General features: G+C 41.4%; 1 protein-coding gene across 9 annotated transcripts in view; it reads right to left on the bottom strand.

The window, feature by feature from the left end:
* pknox2 (pbx/knotted 1 homeobox 2) overlaps window positions 1-24489 on the bottom strand; it is a 533394-nt gene that overhangs the window by 179146 nt on the left and 329759 nt on the right. For all 9 annotated transcript variants that reach the window (XM_063038519.1, XM_063038517.1, XM_063038526.1 and 6 more), the window contains one exon: window positions 14462-14570. In XM_063038519.1, the coding sequence (XP_062894589.1) occupies window positions 14462-14548 (87 nt within the window). In that variant the 5' untranslated portion in view covers window positions 14549-14570. The remainder of the gene's footprint in view (window positions 1-14461; window positions 14571-24489) is intronic.

Here is a 24489-nt window from a genome sequence, read left to right as displayed (position 1 = left end):
GTTTTGTAAAGAAGAATTGGGAAAAATTGCAGTGTGCAGATGTGCAAAGCTGATAGAGACCTATCCACATAGACTCAAGGCTGTAACTGCTGCCAAAGGCGCATCTACTAAATACTGACTTGAAGGGGCTCAATAATTATGCAAGAAATTATTTTGTGTTTTATATTTGTTATTAATTTAGATCACTCTGTAAAGATCTGTTTTCACTTTGACACGAAAGTGTCTTTCTGTTGATCAGTGTCAAAAAAGCCAAATTAGATCAACTGTGATTCAATGTTGTAAGGCAATAAAACGTGAATACTTCCAAGAGGGGGTGAATACTTTTTTAGGCACTGTACATCAGGATGCTCTTTATTCACTGCAGCTCAGTATTCAATACTAACATCCCCTCAAAACTATTTAATAAGCTTCAAGACCTTGGCCCCAATACCACCTTGTACAATTTGATCTTTGATCTTCTCACTGCAGACCCCAGTCAGTTCGGATTGGCATCAATATCTCCTCCACAATTTCAAACAAGAGAAAATCTGCGTTTGCTAGAAATCCAAGCAACACACATAAAATGCTGGAGGAACTCAGCAGGCCAGGAAACGTCGACTATACTCTTTTCCATAGATTATGCCTGGCCTGCTGAGTTCCTCCAGAATTTTATGTGTGTTGCTCCTTCACAATCTCCATCAGCACAGGTGCTCCACAAGGCTGTGTGCTTAGCCCCCTGCTCTACTCGGTTTACACTTATGACTGTGTGGCTAAGCACAGCTCCAATGCCATATTCCAGTTTGTTAACAACATCACTGTTGTAAGCCGAATTAAAAGTGGTGACCAATCAGCATTTAGGTGGGGGATTGAAGAGGTCCATGATCCAGTTCTCATTGGGAGATCAGAAGTGGAGAGGGTCAGCAACTTTAAACTCTTTGGTGTTATCATTTCAGAGAACCTGTCCTGGGCCCAGCACACAAATGCAATTACAAAAAAAGCACAGCAGTGCCTCTACTTTCTTAGAAGGTTGCAAAGATTTGGCATGACATCTAAAACTATGACAAACTTCTATAGATGTGAGGTGGAGAGTATATTGACTGGCTGCATCACAGCTTGGTATGGAAACACCAATGCCCTTGAATGGAAAATCCTACAAAAATCAGTGGATACGGCCCAGTCCATCACGGGTAAAGCACTCCCCACCATCGATCACACCTACACAGAGCGTTGTCACAGGAAAGCAGCATCCATTATCAGGGACCCCCACCAATCAGGTCATGCTCTCTTCTCGTTGCTGCCATCAGGAAAAAGGTACAGGAGCCTCAGAACTCACACCACAAGGTTCAGGAACAGTTATTACCCCTCAACCATCGGGAAATAACTTCACTTGCCCCATCACTGAACTATTCCCCCAATCTACAGCCTCACTTTCAAGGGCTCCTCATCTCATGTTCTCAATATTTATTGCTTATTTATTTATTATTTCTTTCTTTTTGTATTTGCAGAGTTTATTGCATACTGGTTGAATGCCCAAATTGGTACTGTCTTTCATTGATTCTATTATGGTCATTATTCTATTGCGAATTTAGTGAGTATGCCCACAAAAAACTGAATCTCAGGGTTGTATATGGTGACATATATGTACTTTGATAATAAATTTACTTTGAATTTTGAACTCTTTTGCTTTATGTTAATGACTTGCACCCAAATGTATAGGGTATACAGTAATTTCCAAGTCTGCAGATACAAAACTTGGTGACATTATAAAATGAGAGGAAGAACTTTGACCGAGGTTTCCTGGCGAGGAAGTTAAGAATACAGTTGCAGAGGGAGGTACAGAGGCCCAGGTTTTGGAGCTTGTTGGTTAGAAGTAAGGGTATGATCGTGCTGAACGCTGAGCTGTAATCAATAAACGGCAGCCTGGTGTAGCAGGCTGAACTCAGCAGGTCAGGCAGCATCTATGGAGGGAAATGAACAGTCAATCTTTCAGGCTGCCTGATCTACCATGCTGTTCCAGCATTTTGTGTGTCTATCTGCAGAATCTCTTGTGTCTCTAGCTTCTTTAGTCTCTCCTCATACCTGAAAGAATCCATCCCAGGCAACTTCTGGCTGAATCACCTCTGCAGCCCATTACACCTTTCCTAAAGTGCAGCCATGTAGTACTCCAGCTGAGGTCTGACCAACATTGTATAAACTTGGGGCATAACCTCCCTGTTCTTGTATTCATGAAGGCTGGTACCCACAGTTTATTTTAAATTTTTATTTCCTGTTAAATTCACTGCCACTTCTTTTTGAGGGGTGCCACCTAAAAGTTCTCCTCTGCTCTCCAGCAAGATTCCCTCCTATCCATTTTGCCTTGTTCACCCTCAGTGGTTTCTCCTTCCTTTCTGGTCTCTAATTAGGTATTGATCAAGACTTGCTTCCACAGTCACACTTTTTTTTCCTGAGCAAATATCTCCGGCTCCAAGTCATCCCATTTGGATTTCTACTTAATTTCTGTCCTTCACAATTTGGACTCGCCCAGAATCACAGATGTCTTCAACCATGGAGTGTTTCTGAGGCAACATTCTCAACACTTTACAAGATCCATGTTTCACACTATGTATCAGTGTCCCTGACAACCTCTGCAACAATACTGACTCACTCTACCTCATGGTCCACAGTTCCACTTTATTCTCTAGCACATTCCATGCTCCAGCAGGTGACATTTTTTCTTTCTTTCCAATATCATAAGCTGCAACAGCTCTTGGAATATCTCTCCTGACCTATCACTAAAGAGTCTTTCAAATTGCTACAGATGTACCGTGGAGAGCTTCTTCTGACTGGCTGTATCACAGTTTGATGTGGAGATTTCAATATGTAGGATTGAAAAAGGCTGTACTGGGTTGGAGACTCCCACCATCGGACACATTTCCTCTTCTCATGACTACCATAAGAGGAGGTACAGGAGCGTGAAGACATTCTAGGAACATTTTCTTCCCTTCCACTATTTAATTTCTACATGGTCTATGAATCAAACACCATTTTATTATTCTTTTGTACTGTATTTATTTACTTTTATAACTTACGGTAATTATGTCTTAAACTATACTGCTGCCACAAAACAACAAATTCCATGTGATAATAAAGTTGATTCCCTTCACTTTCCACTGACCCCTGTCACTTGCCTGCAGAAGTTGGTGAAGACAGCTCACTACCACCCTCTGAAGGGCAACTGAATGAGGTTAATATTGCTCTTCCAACTTTACAGATGCTGCCTGACCTGCTGGATATTTACAGATCTGCTCCTCAATTCCAGAAATGTTTGCTTTCTTTCTTTTCTCTCTCTCTCTCTGCTGGTATCACAGAATCAAGCCCATGCATCTCATTGAAAGGTGAAAAAGCAATGAAGTAGTGAATAGTTGAACTATTAATGTACGTTCTAAAACAGTTGATGAAAATTGTTTTTACTGTAATGAAATAAATAGCTTTATTTGTACTGTAGCTTTAAATAGATTTGAATATTTTTTGCAATTATTTGACACTACTTTGAATTTGCAGTTCCTATTTTCTTTCACTGTGCATTATAAATCAAAATTCTTTTCAGTTTTTATATAATGGACGGAAAGGGAGAGGTGGGCACAGGGGATGTGGTCTGGGAGCCAAGGAGGCAGTAACCCGAAAAAGTTTGAGAACCACTGATTTAGAGTAATAGAGCATGGAAACAGGCCCTTTGATCCAACACATCCATGCTGACCAAGATGTCTACAGTATCTGAGCTACTCCCATTTCCCTGCATTTGGCGCATATCCTATTGAACCTGTTCTATCAATTCACCTGTCTAAATGGCTTTTAAATACGTTTTGTCACCTTTTCTCTTGTTCTCCACCCTTTCACTGACATTCCCTTCATTCTCTCCACCCCTCCCCTTCTCTGCGACCAAAAACATGCTTGTTCCTAACTTTGCCTACTTCTGGTGAAAGGTCATGAACCTGAAACATGAAGTCTGTTTCTCTCACAGATGCTGCTTGACCTGATGATTATTTCCATCATTTTCTATTCTTGTTTTGGATCTCTAACCTGCGCAGAGTTTGGCCATTGTTGGAAGTCACTGGGCTGGGGGGAGCAGTGACCAACCTCAGAGTGGGCACTGCACCTCACTGGACATTAAGCTAAAGAAATTGACACTCGGTGGAGGAGATTGCAACATAAGTGGATAGGGAAGCCACCAAAATGCAGTGGCCAGAGAGGGGAATTCCAAAAGTGATCCCAATCCTGGAAAAAGTTTATTAATATCATGCATCTGATCAAGGTCAGTGGAAATGTTATTAAATCCTAGAAACCAACAACCATACTGCAACACTCAACGACTCTGCTCTCCATAAACACCCTCACACATTTCACACCTTTCAGCTAAATCATTTGCATACAAATCAAGGGATCTGGTGTGGGCTTCTGCATTCCCGAGGTGTTTACAGGACCTGGGTGGTGTTCATGAGTCATTGAATGTTAACATTTAGGTACAACGATTAATTAAGATGGCACTTGGATGTGTGTACATGAGTCGTGTCATCTTGCTCCAATTATATAGGGTCCTGACGATACTGCATCTGGCATATTGGGTGCAGACCTTTTTTAAGGAAGAATATATGTGATAGAAGACTGTAGCAAAAGATTACACATTAATTCCTGAGTATTTCATATGGAGACTGCATATTATAGGCATTATAAGTGTGGATTCCTGGGGGGAGCATGATAGCGTAGAGATTAGTGCAATTCTTTACAGCGCCAGCTGTAAGAACAGGGTTCAATTCCCACTACTGTCCGTAAAGAGGGTGTACCGCATCAAATCAATTCTGAGAATGTGGCGAGTGCACATGCGGCCGATTGATTGTGCGGTGAATCAATTGGGCCCCCTACATGCGGGAGGCACTCCCTTTTGGATGCGGGCTCTTGGGAGCGTGTTTCTTCCTCTTGGTAGGCTAAGTTCATACATAGCTCCCACACTATAGGCTGCGCACTTTGTACCATTACTAACATGACTAAGGGAAAAAAAAAGCATTTAATCATACTGTTGTAGTTCTTGCCACATGGATACGCGCTGTAAGGTTTCACTGCTAATGTAATGGCCTCTCTGTAATGTTTCACTGCTAAGGTAATGGTTTCTCTGTAGCAGCAATGTTTGGGTTATGACTAGAGATAACGGGGGCTTTGGAATGTGCGCTAGCCAATGAGAGGCATGTTGTTCTTTCTTGTGTGTCTGGGAGCAGGAATTTCGTGGTCTTTGGTTGGCGTGAGATGAAGAGAGAAGACACGAATGGAAAGAGTTGGTGACCGCTGGATGGAGTGGACTGGGAACGAGGGTCTGACGGTCAGCGACGCTCGGAGGTCGATGGGGATCAAATGGACGATTCCGCGAGCTCAAACTTGCACCTCAGACTGTTTCATTAAAATGGGCCCTTTTTCTTTTTATTTTCTTTACTAACCCTATAGTCAGATTAAGATTTATAAAGTTCAATCACTAAATTGCATACGGTATACTGTCTGATACCTTGCGGTTCGGATTTGCAACCAGGCAACACATCACACAGCATCCACACAAACGAGATTTCTCAGTTTGGCCGGGATAGAGGCTGCCTTCCCCTAGACAAATGTATGCTGGCCGAACCTAAGGGTTACAGATACGTAACACTTTATCTCCAGGCCCCTCTTCTCCAGCTGATTCTCAACATAAAACAGAAGTAGAAGGAGCCTGCTCTTCCATTCTGTGCATATTGACTGATCTTTTATCTCAGCCCTTCTTTCGATCTAAGTGCATATCCCTCAATATTCAAAGATTTGGCTTGAGTGCACTCAGGGACTGAATCTCCAGTCCTGTCATGGACAGAGCATATAAATGATTCAGTAGTCTCTCAGTGCTTTTCACCTATGCCCTAAAAGGCTGATCTCCTACTTTGAGGTTTTGAACCCAGCAGCCAGAAGAAGCATCAATTTGGCATCAACCCCCATGAAACCCTTTTGTATGTATCAATGAGATTGCTACCCATTCTTCTAAATTCCAAACAGACTAAAGATAAAGATTAGAAACATGAGAATATCTGCAGATACTGGAAATCCAAAGCAACACACACAACCTGCTGGTGGACTTCAGCAGGCCAGGGAGAATCTGTGGAAAAGAATAAACAGTCGACATTTCAGGCCGAGACCCTTCACCAGGACTAGATTAGCTTTACTTGTACATCGAAACATACAGTGAAATGCGTCATTTGCATCAAATCAAATCAGCGAGGAATATGCAGGTGTTGTTATGCTTCTGGTGCCCACGACTCAGCAATCCTAACTGTACATCTTTGGAATGTGGGAGAAAACCAGAGCGCCCAGAGGAAATCCATGTGGTCATGGGGAGAACACACAAACTCCTAACAGCCAGTACTCCTTACAGGACGAGAGATCAGTTCTGATAGTATGTTTATTCTCATAAACACAACCCACTTTCCCCTCATCCAACTATTGCTTCCGGAAGTTTTAGTACAGTTCTTTCACGCCCTCCCTTCCTTGACCATGCCTTTCTCTTTTCAGAGAACCTAGAAACTTCTGGGAGCTGTCAGAATCAGAAAGAGTCAAATTCACTGGATCTACACTCTCAAATGCGGGCACTTCACAAACACAAGAGAATGGATGAGAAGTAGTACCTTAAGCGGTGAGTTACCAGTCATGAGTGGACAGCAGCCTAAGTGAAGGGAGGGGTAGTTTGTGCAACAGTTCTCAGAGTCTATGGAACCCTGAATGAAGTTGATGAACATGAACCTGCTTAGGGATTTGTCCAACGTGCATCAAAAGCCTATGTTTGGGTGGCCAGAGGCCTGAGCAGCAAAGTACTGATTTTGCGCACCTCTTCGCTGAGGACACAAGCTGGATCCTTTAACAGGGGAGTGGTGATCAGGATCATTTCAGCAGCAGTGATAACCAACAGCGTTGGAGTGGAAGCTCTGACCTCGGCCATGCAATCTCAGCTTACTGGCATCTCAACTCCGGACTCTTATCGTTGCCACGGGCTTTGAGGGTGCCCCTACACTTCCAGTAGATTACCCCTTATCACATTGCCAGTCTGGCTAATGCTCTGCCCTGGAAGGATAACTAGATTATGAGGACATGCAGTCCTCTTTAATTGTCATTTAGTAATGCATGCATTAAGAAATGATACAATATTTCCTCCGGTGTGATATCACAAAAACACAGGACAGACCAAGACTAAAAAAACTGACAAAACCACATAATTATAACATATAGTTACAACAGTGCACAATACTTGATGAAGAAGTCCATGAGCCCAGTAAAGTTCAAAGTTTCTCAAATGTCCCACATCTCACGCAGACGGGAGAAGGAAGAACTCTCCCTGCCATGCCGACCACAATCCGACTCTGAGTCATCCAAAAACTTCGAGCTCTGATCAGCTCTCCGACACTGAGTACTGAGCGCCATCTCTGTCCGAGCGATTCGACCTCAATCTCGGTCGCCAAAAGCAGGCAAGGCCAGGGATTTTGAGGCCTACCCTCCGAAAGATTCCCGACCGCGCAGTAACAACAGCAGCGAACGAGCGTTTCAGAAATTTCTCCAGATGTTCCTCTGTGCTTTTACGTCCATTCTCCATCAAATCAGAATTGCCCACGGCCCCTATTTAACAGATACGACATCATTTTTCACCGGAGAGCTGCGCACCCGTGGTGTGCCGCCATCTTCTCCTCCCGCTGACGCATTAAGATTCTCTATAACACTTGATTCTGCATTGCGCTATTATACTACCTTATACTGCCTCAGCGCACTGTTGTTAAGGAAATTATTTGTGCGGATGGAATGCAAAATGAAGTTTTTCCAGAATATATGTGACCATAATAAACCAATTTAGCAACTGAAAATCAAAGACATGTGCTCCTCCCAATGCTACTCAAATCATTCATTCTCAATGGCCCATCAGTGGGATAGTGCAGACTATTTCCATGAGGTACGTGGAAAACACAAGTCAACTGCAGTCTGGCTAATTGCCATCCTATTAGTCTACTTTCAACCAAGTGATGGGAGCTGTCATCAACAGTGCTATCAAGCAGCACATCCGATAACCTACTTACTGATGCCCATGGTGGGTTTTGCCAGGACCATTCACCTCCAGGATTTAATCACAACTTTGGCCCAAACAAGGCCCAAGGAGCTGAATTTCCTGGGAGAAGAACTGCAACGTCCTGGGGTTGACAGTGAAAAATCAAAGCCCAAAGATTGTTTGGAAGTCTGGAGGTTGAGGCCTGATGGACAAAGCCCTGGATATATGTGCCTGAAATTCACTGGGGAATTCAGAGGCACATTGTCCACAAGTCTGCTGGAGGCCTGGAGTCCTGATCTGTGGTTGCAGGACTGTCTATGTAGGTGGGAGGGAGAAAAGGGGTTGGTTTTGCTGCTTGTTGTATTCTGGTTGTTCTGCGGAGCAATTGTGGGTTTGCTATTTTGGCACCAGAATTTGTCGTGACACTTGTGGGCTATCCCAGCACATTCTTGGGTTGCGTTGACTGTTAATGAAAACATCACATTTCACCAGCTGTCTTGACGTACCTGTGATAAGTAAATTACTCTAAATTTGAATGTGAAAGGGTGAGCGTGCTATCAAGGTGTTCTGAAAATTAACGACAATGGGCAAATCTGAAGCAAAGGTAAATGACCATGGACATTAGAGGTCAACCACCCTCCTCATCAGTTAAACCAAGGACCTTCCTTCCATCACAAGGTTAGATGTGGGGACACCCACTGACAACTCATCCTCATCTCCTCAGCAAAGCAAGCCAACTCTGCCCACGTGCAGAACATTTTACACATCATGCAAACAATGAAGTTCCAGTAAATGACCAATCGTTATCAAGCACCCCCCACCTCCCCTCCCCTGCCCAATCAATATCCTGGTGAATCACCAGTGACTAAAGGTGAAACAGGACCAGCCGCGTAAACATTGTGGCTACTAGGACAGGTCAGAGACTAACATTCTGTGGAAAAAGACACACCGCCCTAACATCCAAAAGCCTTTCTCCCATTCCTAAACCAGAAGTCAGGATTGCAATGGAATACCTTCCAATAGCTTGGAATGGAGTGGCTCCAACAACTATCGAGAGGCCCAAAAGTGTCCAAGACAAGTAGCTTTTATGACTGATGCCTCATCAACCAACCAACCTAGGCCTTGCACTTTACTTGTCTACTTGCTCTGCCCTTTCTTTGTAACTGAAACAGCATATTCCACATTATGCTTTTTTTTACTACCCTAATTTAATCATGTATGGCATGACTTGACTGAATGCAATGCAACATTAAAGCTTTTCACTGCATCTTGGTAACACGGTAATAATAAACCAATAATAATCATTCCCCCCATCACCAGTGCAGTGACTGCAGAGTACAGTATACAAGGTGCACTTTAGTTACTCACTCAGGCTACTCTAACATGGAACAGAACAAATCAACCTGTTTATCAAGACCCGTTGGAGGAGGCATCTTGTGTTTCCACTTGGCGCCTTAGGAGGCCATTTGCTGAAGTAACAGACTGGATATCAGAATATCAGTTTTTTTCCATACCACATGAGATAAAGGGATTTGGCACCACATCACTGAATCCTGGCAACGGAATGCTCGCATGGGCACAGGGTCATGCAAGTTATTTACTTCAGAAAGTGTTCTTTTTTTGCAACGGCAGAAGAGTTAATTTTGATGCATAAAGTTAGATGTCTAGCGTGAACAGGAAGGATACATTTATCTTAGAACAGAGCTCCATAACTCTGGTGTCACAGATTTAAGGCAATTCACACATATAAACAGAAAAAAAAGAGAAGCAAAAGATCAAAGGGTTGTGATGGCTGGCTGGCTCAAAATTTTGTCCATTTTTTTTCTGCATGATCCTCATGTCCTGTAATACTTTCTGTGTCTTGTTCTGTAAATCTTAGTCTTAATCACAACTCAGTGATATGAAATGCATCCTTATCTGGTCATCCTTATCTTGGTTATCCCCTTATCTTGAGAACAATGCTAACTCTAGACTCTCCACCTAATGGAAATACTTTCAGTTGCACTTATCTTGTTAATTTATCCCCACCTTCTCAATGGAATTACTGTTTGTTTTTTTTAGGTAAGAATAGGCCAAACTTCTCCAATTTCTCTTCCTAGAACAACTCCTTCATCACAGGAATGAACCTATTTAATCTATATCCCAATGGCTCCAAAGCAAGTATAATATCCATTAGATACATGGATTAAAACTGCATTATTCTCCAAACACCCAGTTTGCTCCCTTCTTCTTTCTACCATTCGTGACGCCCAATGTGAAGGTGATGGCAAGTGTCAAATTCTCTCAACGGTGCGTGATGCATTAAAACTGGTTCCTCCAAGCTCCTCAATTACCCAGGCAGCTGAATCTGTCTGAGCCTGCTATTTCACCATAAGACCATAAGATATAGAAGCAAAATTAGGCTATTCAGCCCACTGAGTTGTGCTCTGCCATTCAATCATAGCTGATTTTTCCCAAACAAGAGAAAATCTGCAGATGCTAGAAATCCAAGCAACACACACAAAATGCTGGAGGAACTCAGCAGGCCAGGCAGCATCCATAGAAAAGAGTACGTTTGACGTTTCGGGCCGAGACCCTTCATCAGGACTGGAGAAAAAAAGACAGAGAGTCAGAGTAAGAAGATGGGGGCCCATTTTCCTGCCTTCTCCCCGAACTTATAACCCCTTTACCAGTCAAGGAGCTATCAATCTCTGCCTTAAATACACACAATGACTTGGCTTCCACAGCACTCTGTGGCACTGTATTCCACAGGCTCACCACATTCTGGCTGAAGAAATTCCTCCTTACTTCAGTTTTAAAGAGACATCCCCTTTAAACCTGAGATGAAGTGGGATCCTAGACTCCCATACCAATGGAAACATCTTATCTATGTCCAATCTATCCAGGCCTTTCAGTATTTAGTGGATTTCAGTGAGATCCCTCCTCATCCTTTGGAAATTCATCAAGTACAGGCCCAGAGCCATCAAACACTCCTCATAAATTTATGTCTGTATGGCAGAGAAATATATATCACCCGTCAGACTCCAGATTAGCAGTGACGTGCAAGATGCATTAAACAGTCATATCAGCTGGAATGTGAGGAAGATGAATCACTTCCAGTTGCAGTATGCTGTATCTTTGATAATTGGAATCTGCAGATAAACATGCATGTAATGAAAGGCACCCCTCATCTTGTTTCATTCTGCCTGCTGCCCTCTGACAAAACAGACTGAAATTACTTTACTGCATTGGAGCAGTTAGTCACTTCACAATGGAAGACAATCGCCAATGCAGCAAAGATCTCCAGCTCCATCCTGAGATAAAACCTCATACATAAAATTATTTGATCACACTGGCCTTGACAGCCACAAACAAGGCAGTCCTCACATTACTCTGTCACAAACTTGCAGCATATTTTGGCATGACATCCTTATTAAGCATGAATAGCTTTGATGAGCCTTATTTGGGAAAATTGCACTGTGAAGAGGCTGTATGAACATGGTCCACTACTAAGAGCCCTTCTTACCCCCACCTCCTCCTCCTCCTTGTAGGAGCTTAAACTGGCCGTTTGTCTACTGCTTTGCTCTTTATCATACTGCTCTTCAGGGAGAAAACCAAATAATCACCCTCACTGGGAGTAATCGCTACTACAGAGACTTTGAAGTCAAGACAATTTTTTTTCAGCATCTGGCATAACACTCCCCATAGACTTAAGCAACCTCAGAGATGTCTGGAAAACACTAAACTGTCAATCTGCCAAAGCAGCAACTGGCAAAATACTACATGCAAGGAGCTCCCATTATAAGAAGACACTAGCTGTGAGAAGTGATGACATCAAATAAAGCATTCCACACTGATTACCTTCCAATTTTGGATAATTATATAGGAATTAGCCCTTGAGTGGCTGATGTCCATCCCAATATGACAGACTACACGATTCATATTGCAAACCTGTTCTTACATACCACTCATCAGATATTAACTAATTGAGCAACATACAATCTGGCCTACTTGCACTGCATTTTCTCTATAACTCGAACGCTATATTTTGCATTTTGTTTTGTTTTCATTTTGTACTACTTCGATGTACTTATTAATGGAATGATCTGCTTGGGTGGTTTGCAAACAAAGGTTTTATCGCTGTATCATGGTGCATGGGACAGTACGTACCCCATTAAAAGGAACTGGTGTTTCTAAAGAGCTTTCAACTACAAGTAGACACAACACCTTCCATCAAACTCTTTGAGTTGCTCAAGGTGTGTCACAAACAAAATGAAAACTATTGCAAAGTGGATTAAGTGGTTGATGATGCAGGCACTTTCACATTTACCAGTCAAGTGCCACCATCTAGAAGGGTTTAGAGGAGCACAAACACTTGATTGCAATCATTGGAGAAGCCTTTTCTCTAGATCTCGGTTTGGATCCCTGATAATAAAGAATGACTGAACATTCCGGAAGTAATTGCCTAGACTCTCACAAACTTAAACATTGCAAATAGAAACTGATAATTTATAATTGCTTTTTTGCAAACATGAAAATTAAAGGAAATAAAATCATTTGTTACCAATATATTAATGATTAAGTCATTTTAGGAGCAAATTACCAATGTGCCACAAACATGGTTTTAAAGTCCGTGTCAAATCAATGTTATTTCATCTGCAATTTGTAGTACATTCATTCTATTAATGTCTATAGCTACAATATTTAAGGTCCATGCAGCTAACTGAACTTTCTTTTTCCATTTAGAAGTCATTGCAATTCACTGTGCCTCCCTGTACGCAAACTAATAGACTGAACCAGTTATGCAGTCTATCTCCCTCAATCATATCATCCAACTATCCTAACTTGTATCCACTTACTCCAATTAAACAAACCTTGTCCCATTCATTCAATTCTACACAAGCTTATTAACCTATTTCCTAGACACAAAATCCCACATTCGGGTATAAAATATTCACCAATTCTTAAATTTAAAAACAGGTAAAAAAAAACAAATTTTCAAGAAAGCACAGGATGCAAATAGTATGATGTTGGCAGAATAGCAAAGGAGACATTTAGACTGTAAGACCCAAGAACAGATTTAGGCCATTTGGCCCATCAAATCTGCTCTGCCATTTGATCATGGCTGATTTATTTTCTCACTCAAACCCATTCTCCTGCCTTCTCCCCATAACCTTTGACACCCATACTAATCAAGATCCTCTGTTTTAAATAAATATGCCCAATGACTTGGCCTCCACAGCTGTCCATAGCGATGAATTCCACAGATTCACCACCCTCTGGCTCAATGTATGCCTCCTCACCTCTGTTCTAAATGGACATCCTTGTATTCTGAGGCTGTGCCTTCTAGTCCTACACTCTCCTACTGTTGGAAACATCCTCTCCACATCCACTCTATCAAGGCCTTTTAATATTTGGGTAGCTTCAATGAGATCTTCCCTCCTTCTACTGAACACCGGGGAGTATAGGCTCAGAGCTATCAATTGTGCCTCATATGTTAACTAGTTCCATTCCTGGGATCATCCTCGTGACCCTCTCCAATGTCAGCAAATCCTTCCTTTGATATGGGGTCCAAAATTGCTCACAATATTCCAAATGTAATCTGACCAGTACCTTATTTAAGGGATCAAATATAGACAAAGGAATCTTACAAGACTCTTCCATGATGATTTTTTTTTAAAAAGAAAAAAAAGGTAGTGGGTTAGATTTTTTTAAATATAATTATATTTATATAATAAAATTATTATTTTTCAACATTACGAACTAATTGACTTGTACGAATATAGGGTAAGGAGTCTTTATGCGCGATTTAGTTTAATGTATTGACATATATTTTGTACTCTGTATTCTTATATATTAATAAAAAGATTGGAAAGAAAAGAAATTATTTAATAAAATCTGGTCCATAGGGAGGAGTCAGTAGAACATACTTGTTCTCTTTTGTGGGGTGGGGTGTAAGGAAAGATAAATAGACAGTAGATCCATTGTCTATTCACTGTATATGCCTCTACATCAGGAGGACCTCTTAGGTTTTCAATACTTGAAGGCTTTTACATATTAAATGTCCTTCCATTATCTGCAGTGCAATTTACAAAAACAATAGTGGAGAAGAGAGAAAGGGCTCTGAATTGTTAACAAAGCCTTGGAGTATCTTACAAAATTACTTTTTAAATAACAAAAATATCACTACACAGCGAACAAAGAAGTACTTGGAAGTTCTATAGCTACCTACACTGCAAACTATACAGCATGAAACCAGCAAACTTTTCCACTGTTCTCCCACATCCGTATGACAATAGTAAAAAAGTATGTGGATGAGATCCAATTTTAAAATTAATTTCAGGGATTTCATTCTCAGAATTCCATAAAGAATTCTCAAGGTGAAATCTTACAGACTGCACAGTCGGTCTTCATTTACTTCAGACCCACCTGTTGGCTTTCTTGGTACGTTGGAGGGGGCACACTTTGGGTTGCCATCATGGTTAGCGATGATGCAGGGGATGCATGTTGCATCATGGGATTGCTTCACATCTAGAACCTATGGAAACAAATAAAAACGGTTTGTACAGCTGCTCATTACATAGACATGACTATTCAGAAGAAAAACATATGCTTACCCAATTAATGGCATTGAAGCTCCAATTCTAAGAGAAAATTGAACAAGTAGTAGGATTTACCTTAGTTTACCATTACGAGGGCATTCAGAATTGGTAATAACAACTAGATCACATATGTAGCTTACAAAGCCATGTTAATGTGCCTTTCAGAAGACTGAAGGAACTGACAGGCCGTTTCTGATTTACTAGAATTTTAGACCGGTATTAAGTGGAAGTGGGGGAAGGGGAATCAGAACAGCAGAACCTCAGGTGAGTACAATGTGCTCTTGGTTCTGATCCAAACAGGCCATAGTGAGGTGGAGGGGAGACGACACTAGAGTGAGGTAGAGGGAAAGGCAAGTGGGAGTGGGGCAAGGCAAAGGAGAGAGGGAATGAGAAAGAGAGAGAAGGGAATGAGAAAGAGAGCAAAGGGAATGAGAAAGAAAGGTGGGGGAAGGGGAGGAAGGGATCAACACCAGTCTCCTACCCCTACCCCTACCCCCACCCTTCACCAGCAGCACCTTAAAAACATAATTGGCCAATGGTCACCAAAATAATTTGTCAGGAAGGAGAAGTCAATGAAGACTAATAAGTACATAAATAATGTCAAAAAAACTGCAGTAAATCACAGGCATACTTCCTGCAAGGTGCCGAAAGTTCAATGCTGGTCACAAACCATTTTCCCCCCGCCAATTTTCTCCATTTATCTAATATCAAGTGTAGATCGGATTTGCATAATTGAAATACAGCTTCTTGTTGGACTGTTTATGTGCTCCTGCAGCTTCTCCTCATTGACAGATCTGGCCATGACAGCAGGAGAAGACTAATGTAAACCAAATCCTGGCCAGGCAACAGTCCTCAACTATCACACTTCTGGGGAAAAGAAGTCTGGAGTCTGTCGACCTCACAGACTTCACAGGGCCAGCATTTATAATCTGGCCGTAATCGTTCCAAGAAATGAACAGCTAGCCATCTCATTAAAACACAGCCTAGTTGATGGGACTGGAGTCACATATAGGATATTATTGTACCAAATGGACTTCTTGACAATTCATGCTCCATCTTCTATCAAATTCCATTACCTTCAACCGTATGTCACTTCCACTGATCACCATCCAACTCCTGACACCATTCTAGCTTCCTATTCCCCACCCTTCCCCATTGGGGTTCCACCCTCTTCATTTGGATCTACCTATCACCTGCTAGCTCTTGTTCCCCCACTTCCGTCCACCTTTTCAATACTGGCTATCTCCTCACTTTACTTCAGTTGAAGTGAAGGGTTTCAACCAAAAACAGCTGTGCATTTCCCTCCACACTTGCTGCCCGAGTTCCTCCAGGTTCCAGCATCTGTTGTCTCATGTCTCCTTTATGGTCAACCAATGGTTTCACTAATATTGACGTTTTATTCCAAATTTACCTGAACTTAATTATTCCAGCTGGATTCATACTCATGTATCTTAATCAATACAGCAACTTTTGAGTTGCTGCTCCAGTAACTAACCACTATGCGACAGTATTCCTTAAATTAAGCCTCTGGGCAAGGTCACTAATAATCACACACTACTTGCCTCCTTCAATTTTTATTCATGTTGTCCCACACTGCTGGTCTTGTTTGCAAAAATTATTTCAGAAGTAGCTCAAACAACAGGAATTCTGCAGATGCTGGAAATTCAAGCAACATACATCAAAGTTGCTGGTGAACGCAGCAGGCCAAGCAGCATCTACAGGAAGAGGCGCAGTGGACGTTTCAGGCCGAGACCCTTCGTCAGGACTAACTGAAGGAACTCGGCCTGAAACGTCGACTGCGCCTCTTCCTATAGATGCTGCTTGGCCTGCTGCGTTCACCAGCAACTTTGATGTATGTTGTTCAGAAGTAGCTTTTTTTTTGGCAATGGATCCATATAATCTATTCTGTTATGAGTACCATGGGGCTAAAATTGAAGGATTATCCACACTCAGTGGCCACTTTATTAGGTACACCTGTACCTAACTGCTTGTTAATGCAAATATCTTATTAGCCAATCATGTGGCAGCAACTCAATTCAGAAAAGCATGCAGACATGATCGAGAGGTTCAGTTGTCATTCAGACCAAACATCAGAAAGGGGAAAGAAATGTGATCTAAGTGACTTTGATCGTGGAATGATTGTTGGTGCCAGATGGGGTGGTTTGAGTATCTCAGAAACTGTCGAGCTCCTGGTGCTTTCACGCACAACAGTCTCCGGAGTTTACAGAGAATGGTGCGAAAAATAATAAACATCCAGTGAGCAGCAGTTACTTGGGCAAAAATACCTTAATGAGAGAGGTCAGAGGAGAACGGCCAGACTGGTTCAAGCTGACAGGACGGTAACAGTAACTCAAGTAATGACATGTTACAATAGCGATGTGCAGAAGAGCATTTCTGAATGCACAACACAGATCTTGAAGTGAATGATGACATAAGCAGAAGACCACAAGTATACACTCAGTGGCACTTTATTAGGTACAGGAGGTATCTAATAAAATGGCCACTGACTGTATATGCCTATAAAACAATTTAACTTTGAGGAGAACTTCAATTTAACAATTCAGAAATAGGAATTGTTGATCATTAACTTGCATTCTGAAAGCACATAATGAAAGGAGGAAGGCTGATAAACACTGAATAAGAGATTAAAAAATGGTATAAGAGAAGTTTCTTGAGCTAAATCTTCAATTCTGTTAGATCAAGGTTAATATGCATTTTAATACTATTTACCACACTACGCTTGCTTGTAAAACCTTTGCCCCTTGTAATCTATCAATATCAGTCATGGAAATCTTCGATGCTGAGGGTCAAGAGAAGGATTATGGGAGAAGCAGCATTTTGGAACTGGAGTGAAAAAATCTCAAGGGTTTAAAACCAGGACCATGATGGCAATGTTCAATGGCAGCAACATGGAGGACTGTTATTAAATAAAGGAATCAAGACATTTGTGTTTGTTAGTGACTTGCACAAAGGCTTATGTTAAGGAATATATTTGAACAGTGGTTAGTTACTTCAGCAGTAATCCAAGGCAGGATTATTGACCCTAATACATGAGAATGAATCCTACCACAGCAGCTGGGGGTAATTAAATTCAAGGGAAGTTAATACTTTTGAAATACAAAGTCAAACTACGAGATTGTTATTAAAGCCCACTCGGTTCAATAATATTCTCCAGGTAAGGAAAACTAATATCCTTTCCTGGTCCAGTCCAGATTCAACTCCAGACCCACCAATAAGGTTCAGCCTTGCTGAGTTAGCCAACCACTCATTTCAAGGAGTAGTGAGGGATGGATGATAAGCGCAGGCCTTATCAGTAATCTGGTCCAAATATAGAGTCTCACTTGACAGGATGATAGATCAGACACTCAGGGCAGTTCACCTCTTTCAATATTCATTTCACTAAAATTAATAATTTGGAGAGATTCTAAATTAGGCTTGAAACCCTCTGTGCCCAATTGCCAGCCTGTCAAGTGAGATTCCCACTGGCAAAGCTCACTCACTGCTCACAACTGAGAACATTTAAGAAGTCCCAAGTTGCACAAGTCCAATGAGAATCATTTCCAGGAAAATGAAGTAACAAAAATAAAATTGATTTTCATGGCTCCATGGTAGAGGGCAAAGAACTTCGCAACTTCTGATTAACAGAAAATGAGAACCAAAAAATTCCAGATGCAGGAAATATGAAATAACAGCAGAAAATGATGGCAATACTGATGGTTCAAGCAGCATCTGAGGAAACAGAAACTGTCAACATTTCATATTAAGGACCCTTCAATTCTGACCTGCTGAATGTTTCCAGGATTTTCTATTTACATTACGTTGAAGAACACTCAATGACACTGTTAAAGTTACTATCCTATAGATTTGCTGTGTTTGCCCGCAGGAAAATGAATCTCAGGGTTGTCTGTGGTGACATATATGTACTCTGATAATAAAATTTACTTTGAACTTTGAATTTTGAAAATGTAAATACTGCACTCACGCTGCACTCTGCTTTCACAATTTTCCTCTAATTTGTGAATGATGTAGTCCCTCTTCTCCCCCCTCCCATCAGGTAGAAGATACAAAGCCTAAAAATATGCACCACCAGGTTCAAGGACAGCCTCTGTCCTACTGTTATCAGACTCTTGAACAGACATCTTGTATAATAAGGTGGACTCTTGACCTCCGATCTACCTCGTTATGATTTTGTACTTTATCATTTACCTGCACTGCACTTTCTCTATAGCTCTTGCGCTTTATTCTCCTTTGTTATTGTTTTATGTTATTCTACCTCAATGCACTGTGTAATGATTTAACCTCTATGAGCAGCATTGAGGACAAATTTTTAACTGTGTAAGATCATACAGCCACAAGACTTAGGAGCAGAATTAGGCCATTTGACCCATCGAGTCTCTTCTGTCATTTGTTCACAGCTGATTTTCCCTCTTAGCCCCATTTTCCTACCTCCTCCCTGTAACCTTCGATGCCCTTATTAATCAAGAATCTATTCACTTCTGCTTGAAATATAGCCAATGACTTGGCCTCCACAGTCAACTGTGGCAGCTATGAATCCCACAGATCCACCACCCTCTTGCTAAAGAAATTCCTCCTCATCAAAGGGATGTCTTTGTAATCTATCTTGACGATAACAACTCAATACAATGATAAACCTGTACAACGTCGGAGCCTCAAGGCTTCCACTTGTGCCAGCCAACCTTAGGTCGGATGGCTATACTTTGCACAAGAAAAGAGCCCAGTTCATCAACACTACCAAGTCCATCATTGTGGAGAACATCAGTAACAATTCCAATTGTTTGGCCTTCTCTAATTTTCTTCCTTCTGTAGTGTCCTTCTACTTTCTGGTTCTTTGTACTCCCTTCTCCACACAGTCCCTTGAACCAGTCCAGTAATGTAAGGAAAAGGCGTTAACAAAAAAGCAAGGGTTAAAGGACCCCTTGAGCGGGCAGTACTCACGTTTGATTTCAATCCAGTGAAAACCATGGAGCTTTAAGCAGCAAACACTGGCAAGCATCCCACATTTTTGCAACCAGATCCATGCTCTTTATCGGGACACAGAATTACATTGTTTTCACAGTCAGGTCTACTTTATTAAGTCTGGTGTTTTGGCCAACCACTACCATGTCTCCTGAGCCAGATGCAGAGGCTTAGTTTCAAACTGTTGTCACAGGCATGTCACTTTAAAGCTGATCAGCCCCAACATTCACACTTAATTCCACCCCGAAAGAGAGTGAATACTTGTGACCAAACAATAATCTATCACCTTGTTTAGAAATTCTCAACTGTCCCAAGATGTACATTCTCCATTACTGTGTCTAGGTTTATTTCCAAAGTGGTTGAACTCTAGCTTTATTACCTGTAGGGGTAGGAGAGTTGGGGGGGGGGTGGTGTTGAAGGAATTGTTGATGCTTTCAAGATCCTGTACCAGCAGTTTGTTTTTGTTCATTCTAGATGCTAGCATCAGCAACCTTGTGTCTATAACTTTATCATACTCCCTTGTTTTGGATTTACCCACCAAAGGAAACAGCATCTCTCTCTCACCTCAGGTGGTTGAGGAAGTTTGGTATGGGTCCCTAAATGCTAAGACCTTTCTACAGGGACACAATTGAAAGCATCCTGACTGGCTGCATCACTGCCTGATATGGGAACTGTATTTCCCTCAACCGCAGGACTCTGCAGATAATGGTACGGACAGCCCAACACATCTGTAGAAGTGAACTTCCCACTATTAAAGACACTTACAGAGACAGGTGTGTAAAAAGGGCCCAAAGGATCATTGGGGACCTGAGTCACCCCCAACCACAAACTGTTCCAGCTGCTACCATCCGGGAAACAGTACTGCAAAATAAAAGCCAGGACCAACAGGCTCCAGGACAGCTTCTTCCACCAGGCCATCAGACTGATTAATTCATGCTGACACAACTGTATTTCAATGTTATATTGACTATCCTATTGTACATAATATTTATTACAAATTGCACATTGCACATTTGGACGGAGACGTAATATAAAGATTTCTACTCCTCATGTATATGAAGGATGTAAGTAATAAAGTCAATTCAATTCAATTCTCCACAGATACATATTGAAGAATATGGGGAAGCTGATGCCACAAGAGCACTGCAGCTTTAGCTGCTGCCTCAAAGCTCCAGCAGCCTGGGTTCAATCCTGAGCTGTCTATGTGGAGTTTAGATGTTCTTCTGGAGTAGATTTCCTCCAATTGCTCTGGCTTCTTCCCACAGCCCAAAGCTTGTTTGGATGGGGTGGCACCAAGTGTATGAGAAACGTGGCAAGAATAAGAGCAGTGGGGAAGCTGGATTGCTTTGTGAGCTGGATAGTCTTGAGAGACAGAATGGTCTCCATCTATGTAATAAGGAAACACAACAAAATGGGAAACTTTAGCACTGATTCCCAATGCTCTGATGAAGCTCTATAGTATCCCCTTTAAGGAGAACATATCACAACACAGGACTGATACCCACAGGGTGACTTGGACCATCGCTGATGTAGACATGCTGAGACCAACAGGCCTGCTGTACCTGATGGGCCGCATCCTCGTGCCACGAAGGAAGTGGATGCGTTAGTTGTAATCTACCTGGATTCTGGAGAAGCTCCAGAGCATCGGAAAACCGTGAGCATAATCCAAGAAACAAGACACAAAGCAGTAAAGTACCAGCTGGAATCTGACCATGGCTCTGGGAAACACATTTAATTTCCTTATTTTATATCAAATCTCCATGGAGAGAAGAACCAACATTCCATTTGCTCTCTGGAATGCAACTTTACTTCAACTTGGGACTTTTTTTTTTAAGATGTGTGTACATTTGATTCGTCTTCTGGATCTGTTGATTACAGGACACTTCCACACAAAGAACTCTGTCTGGAAGAGTTTGACTATCTGGCTATGTTTCTTCAATTTCCTGATGCTATCTGCACAGCATCAACTTTAACCTCAAATAAGCAACCTTAATCTTTCATTCGCATCATTAATAAATTTGATGAGAAACTGAGATCTCAGGGCAAGTTCTTTCAAACACCATTTATCAATCTTAGAAATCAGAATATGCCTTTTTAAATCCCAAATTTGTCCTGCAAGGGGTAAGAGTTAAAACCGAATGCTTAATCTGTTTTCCCAAAACATTCGTCTTTTTTTTCACGATTGCTTCTGGAACTGTCAATTCAAAAGCCTCACGATAGGAAATGGAAACTGAGCTAAGCCTCACCATGTTTGAAGATCTGACATGAAGTGTTCTGTGTTTTTCTCATGCACAAGCTCCCGCTTAAGTACTTGGCAGTCCTCTAATCATCAGCTGCACATACGGCAAGGAGTCAAAAAATTGCCTTCAGTGCCACTGGCATTAGTGAGATCCTTTGGATTGAAAGCAGAATGACATTCAGAAATGCTGATGAGAATCAATGTAAGGATGCAATGCTGAGGCTTTATAAGGCATTCGTCAGACCAATTTGAAGTATTGTGAGCAGTTTTGGACCCCATATCTAAGAAAGGATGTGCTGGGATTGGAGAGGGTTTAGAGGAGGTTAACAAGAATTATCCTGGGAATTAAAGGGTTAACATATGAGGAAAGTTGATGGTACTTGCTGCAGTTTATGAGAATGATGGGGGATCTTATTGAATTCTGCAGAATGCTGAAAGGCCTTTGATAGGGTGGATGTGGAAAGGATGTTCTTCTATTCTATACATCAACAGCTTGAAAGATCAGTTGCTATTTGATGCTGAATATTGTAAGCTGTTTGCTTACAAGCCCATGCCCTTTGGGAACTGGATTATGACCACCCATACACATTTCCCAAAGGATCCTTATACACATCAGAAAGAAAACACAATTTTCTCATCCTCTTAAACACAATCTCAACACATTCCAAGATAAAAAGTCTAAAGCTCTCAGGACTTTTGCACATTGGTTGTTGTTTAGCAGTTAGTTTGTTTGTGTATAGTTTTTCCACTAATTCTATTGTATTTCTCTGTTCTATTGGGAATGCCTGCAAGAAAAAAGAACCTCAAAAAGGTAGTATATGATGACATATACATACTTCGATAATACATTTACGTTGACCTTTGACTGTTGTATCCAGTTTCCTCATGAATACTGATAGTTTAATGAATGCTGGAAAAGGGTAGCAAGTCCACTTATTGGTTAGGCATGTTTACTCCTCAAGTTTGAAAGTTAATCAAGATTTATGCATGCTTTAGTGTACTGTTCTGCTGAGCAGTTATCATTATGTTTTTCAGAGATTACCTCAAACTGAAACACTCAATGTCTCACACAGACTTCAAGATCCTGTCTCAATTTCGAAACAGTGCAGGAGAATTCTCCTAGTAGCATGGCCAATATTTCTCACTCCACCAGTACTAAACAGAAAGATCCGCTCATTACCTGAAGATTTGTAAGAGCTTGCCATACACAAATTGGCTGTCAAGTTTAACATAATTTATCACCAGAAAAGCCTCCAGTGTACTTCTCGCTCAGAACCAGGGCACCATACACTGAAAACATTGCTTCTGATCTGTACCTTGTACCTTTTAACAACAGAGGTACAGTAAACTGTTTCAAATAATTGCCCTTTTAAACCATTTGGGAAAGGATCAAAGGCAGGTGCGAAAAATACCACTTTCTAGTTACGAAGCTCACCAAAAAAATGTTCATTGCCTACGTCCCTCTTCAGCTACCTATTCATCCTTATCAGTGGAACCATTCATCACATCACATGGCGAGCTTGACACATACTTTATAAAATTTTGTGCAGTTTATAGCTCCCATTACTGAAAAGAAACAATAAAAATGTCAAACAAATGAGGTGAGTAGCCCTCATTGTTCTCTGATATACTGCATGGCATCACATTGAACCAAAACGGATCAGGGAGATCCCAGGATCAGTTGCTCTTTTGCACTGGCTAATCACAGCCTGGGTGGGGGCAGCACAATTGACTTCAAGATATTTGGATGGGAAGGAGAAAGTAACACAACCACCCCAGCCAGAAGTATCCACATGAGCTCTGCAAGGGCAAAATTATGTGCAGCTGTGAAACCAGGTTTAAAAGTCTGGCAACAGTGCTCATATAGCAGAGTTGATATATTGGCACCTTCATCAGCCTGTACATACAGTACATTTCTCAAGCAGGTAGAAATAATAAATTTATAGAAAATATTCTCAACACTACAGAGTCAATAAAGGACTTATGAACTCAAGTCATTGGAAACAGAGTAACCAAATGCACATAGGATGATGCCAGCCAAAAATAGCAACTAGATGTCAACCATACAAGTTCTTTGGAAAAAATGGCACAGTAAAATAAAATAACCAGATAAGCTGTTTTTGGTTGGTTTAATTGACACATATAGATTAACTACCACAACAGTGATTTATTCCCACTGAAATAGTGCCATTGTCTCTTTTGTGGAAGAACATTTCAGCAGAAAGACAGGAGTATGATATTGAGGTATCATCTTAACCCATGAGCTGAACACTCAGTTTTGGAGGAATCCAATTAGGACCCATAACCATCTGATGCAAACTCAAAGGAAGCAGCAGTGAGCCTCGATATCAGTGACAGGAAGCTAAATACAGTAATTCCCTCAAGTTCTTACTGTGGAATACCTGAGACAAGTTTATTTTCTTTTCTTCCAAAGCTAACAGTGAACTGCCAGTGTTCACCTCTGACCACATCAGCTCCTTTATAACTCAAAGAACCCAAGTTGGTAATGTTACAACCAATTCTGTACAGTCTATTGTTCAAGAGCAGCAGTTATCACTGATCTTCAAGGTGCTGGCTTCCATCAGATCAGCCTCTTCAAACAATTCAGTCACGTTGTGAAATAATGATTTCATTTGAGG

The sequence above is a fragment of the Mobula hypostoma genome, chromosome X2 (genome assembly GCF_963921235.1).
Source record: "Mobula hypostoma chromosome X2, sMobHyp1.1, whole genome shotgun sequence".
NCBI lineage: Eukaryota > Metazoa > Chordata > Chondrichthyes > Myliobatiformes > Myliobatidae > Mobula > Mobula hypostoma.
The sequence above is the reverse complement of the archived record's forward strand: the minus strand, read 5'-3'. Positions and strand labels throughout refer to the sequence as shown.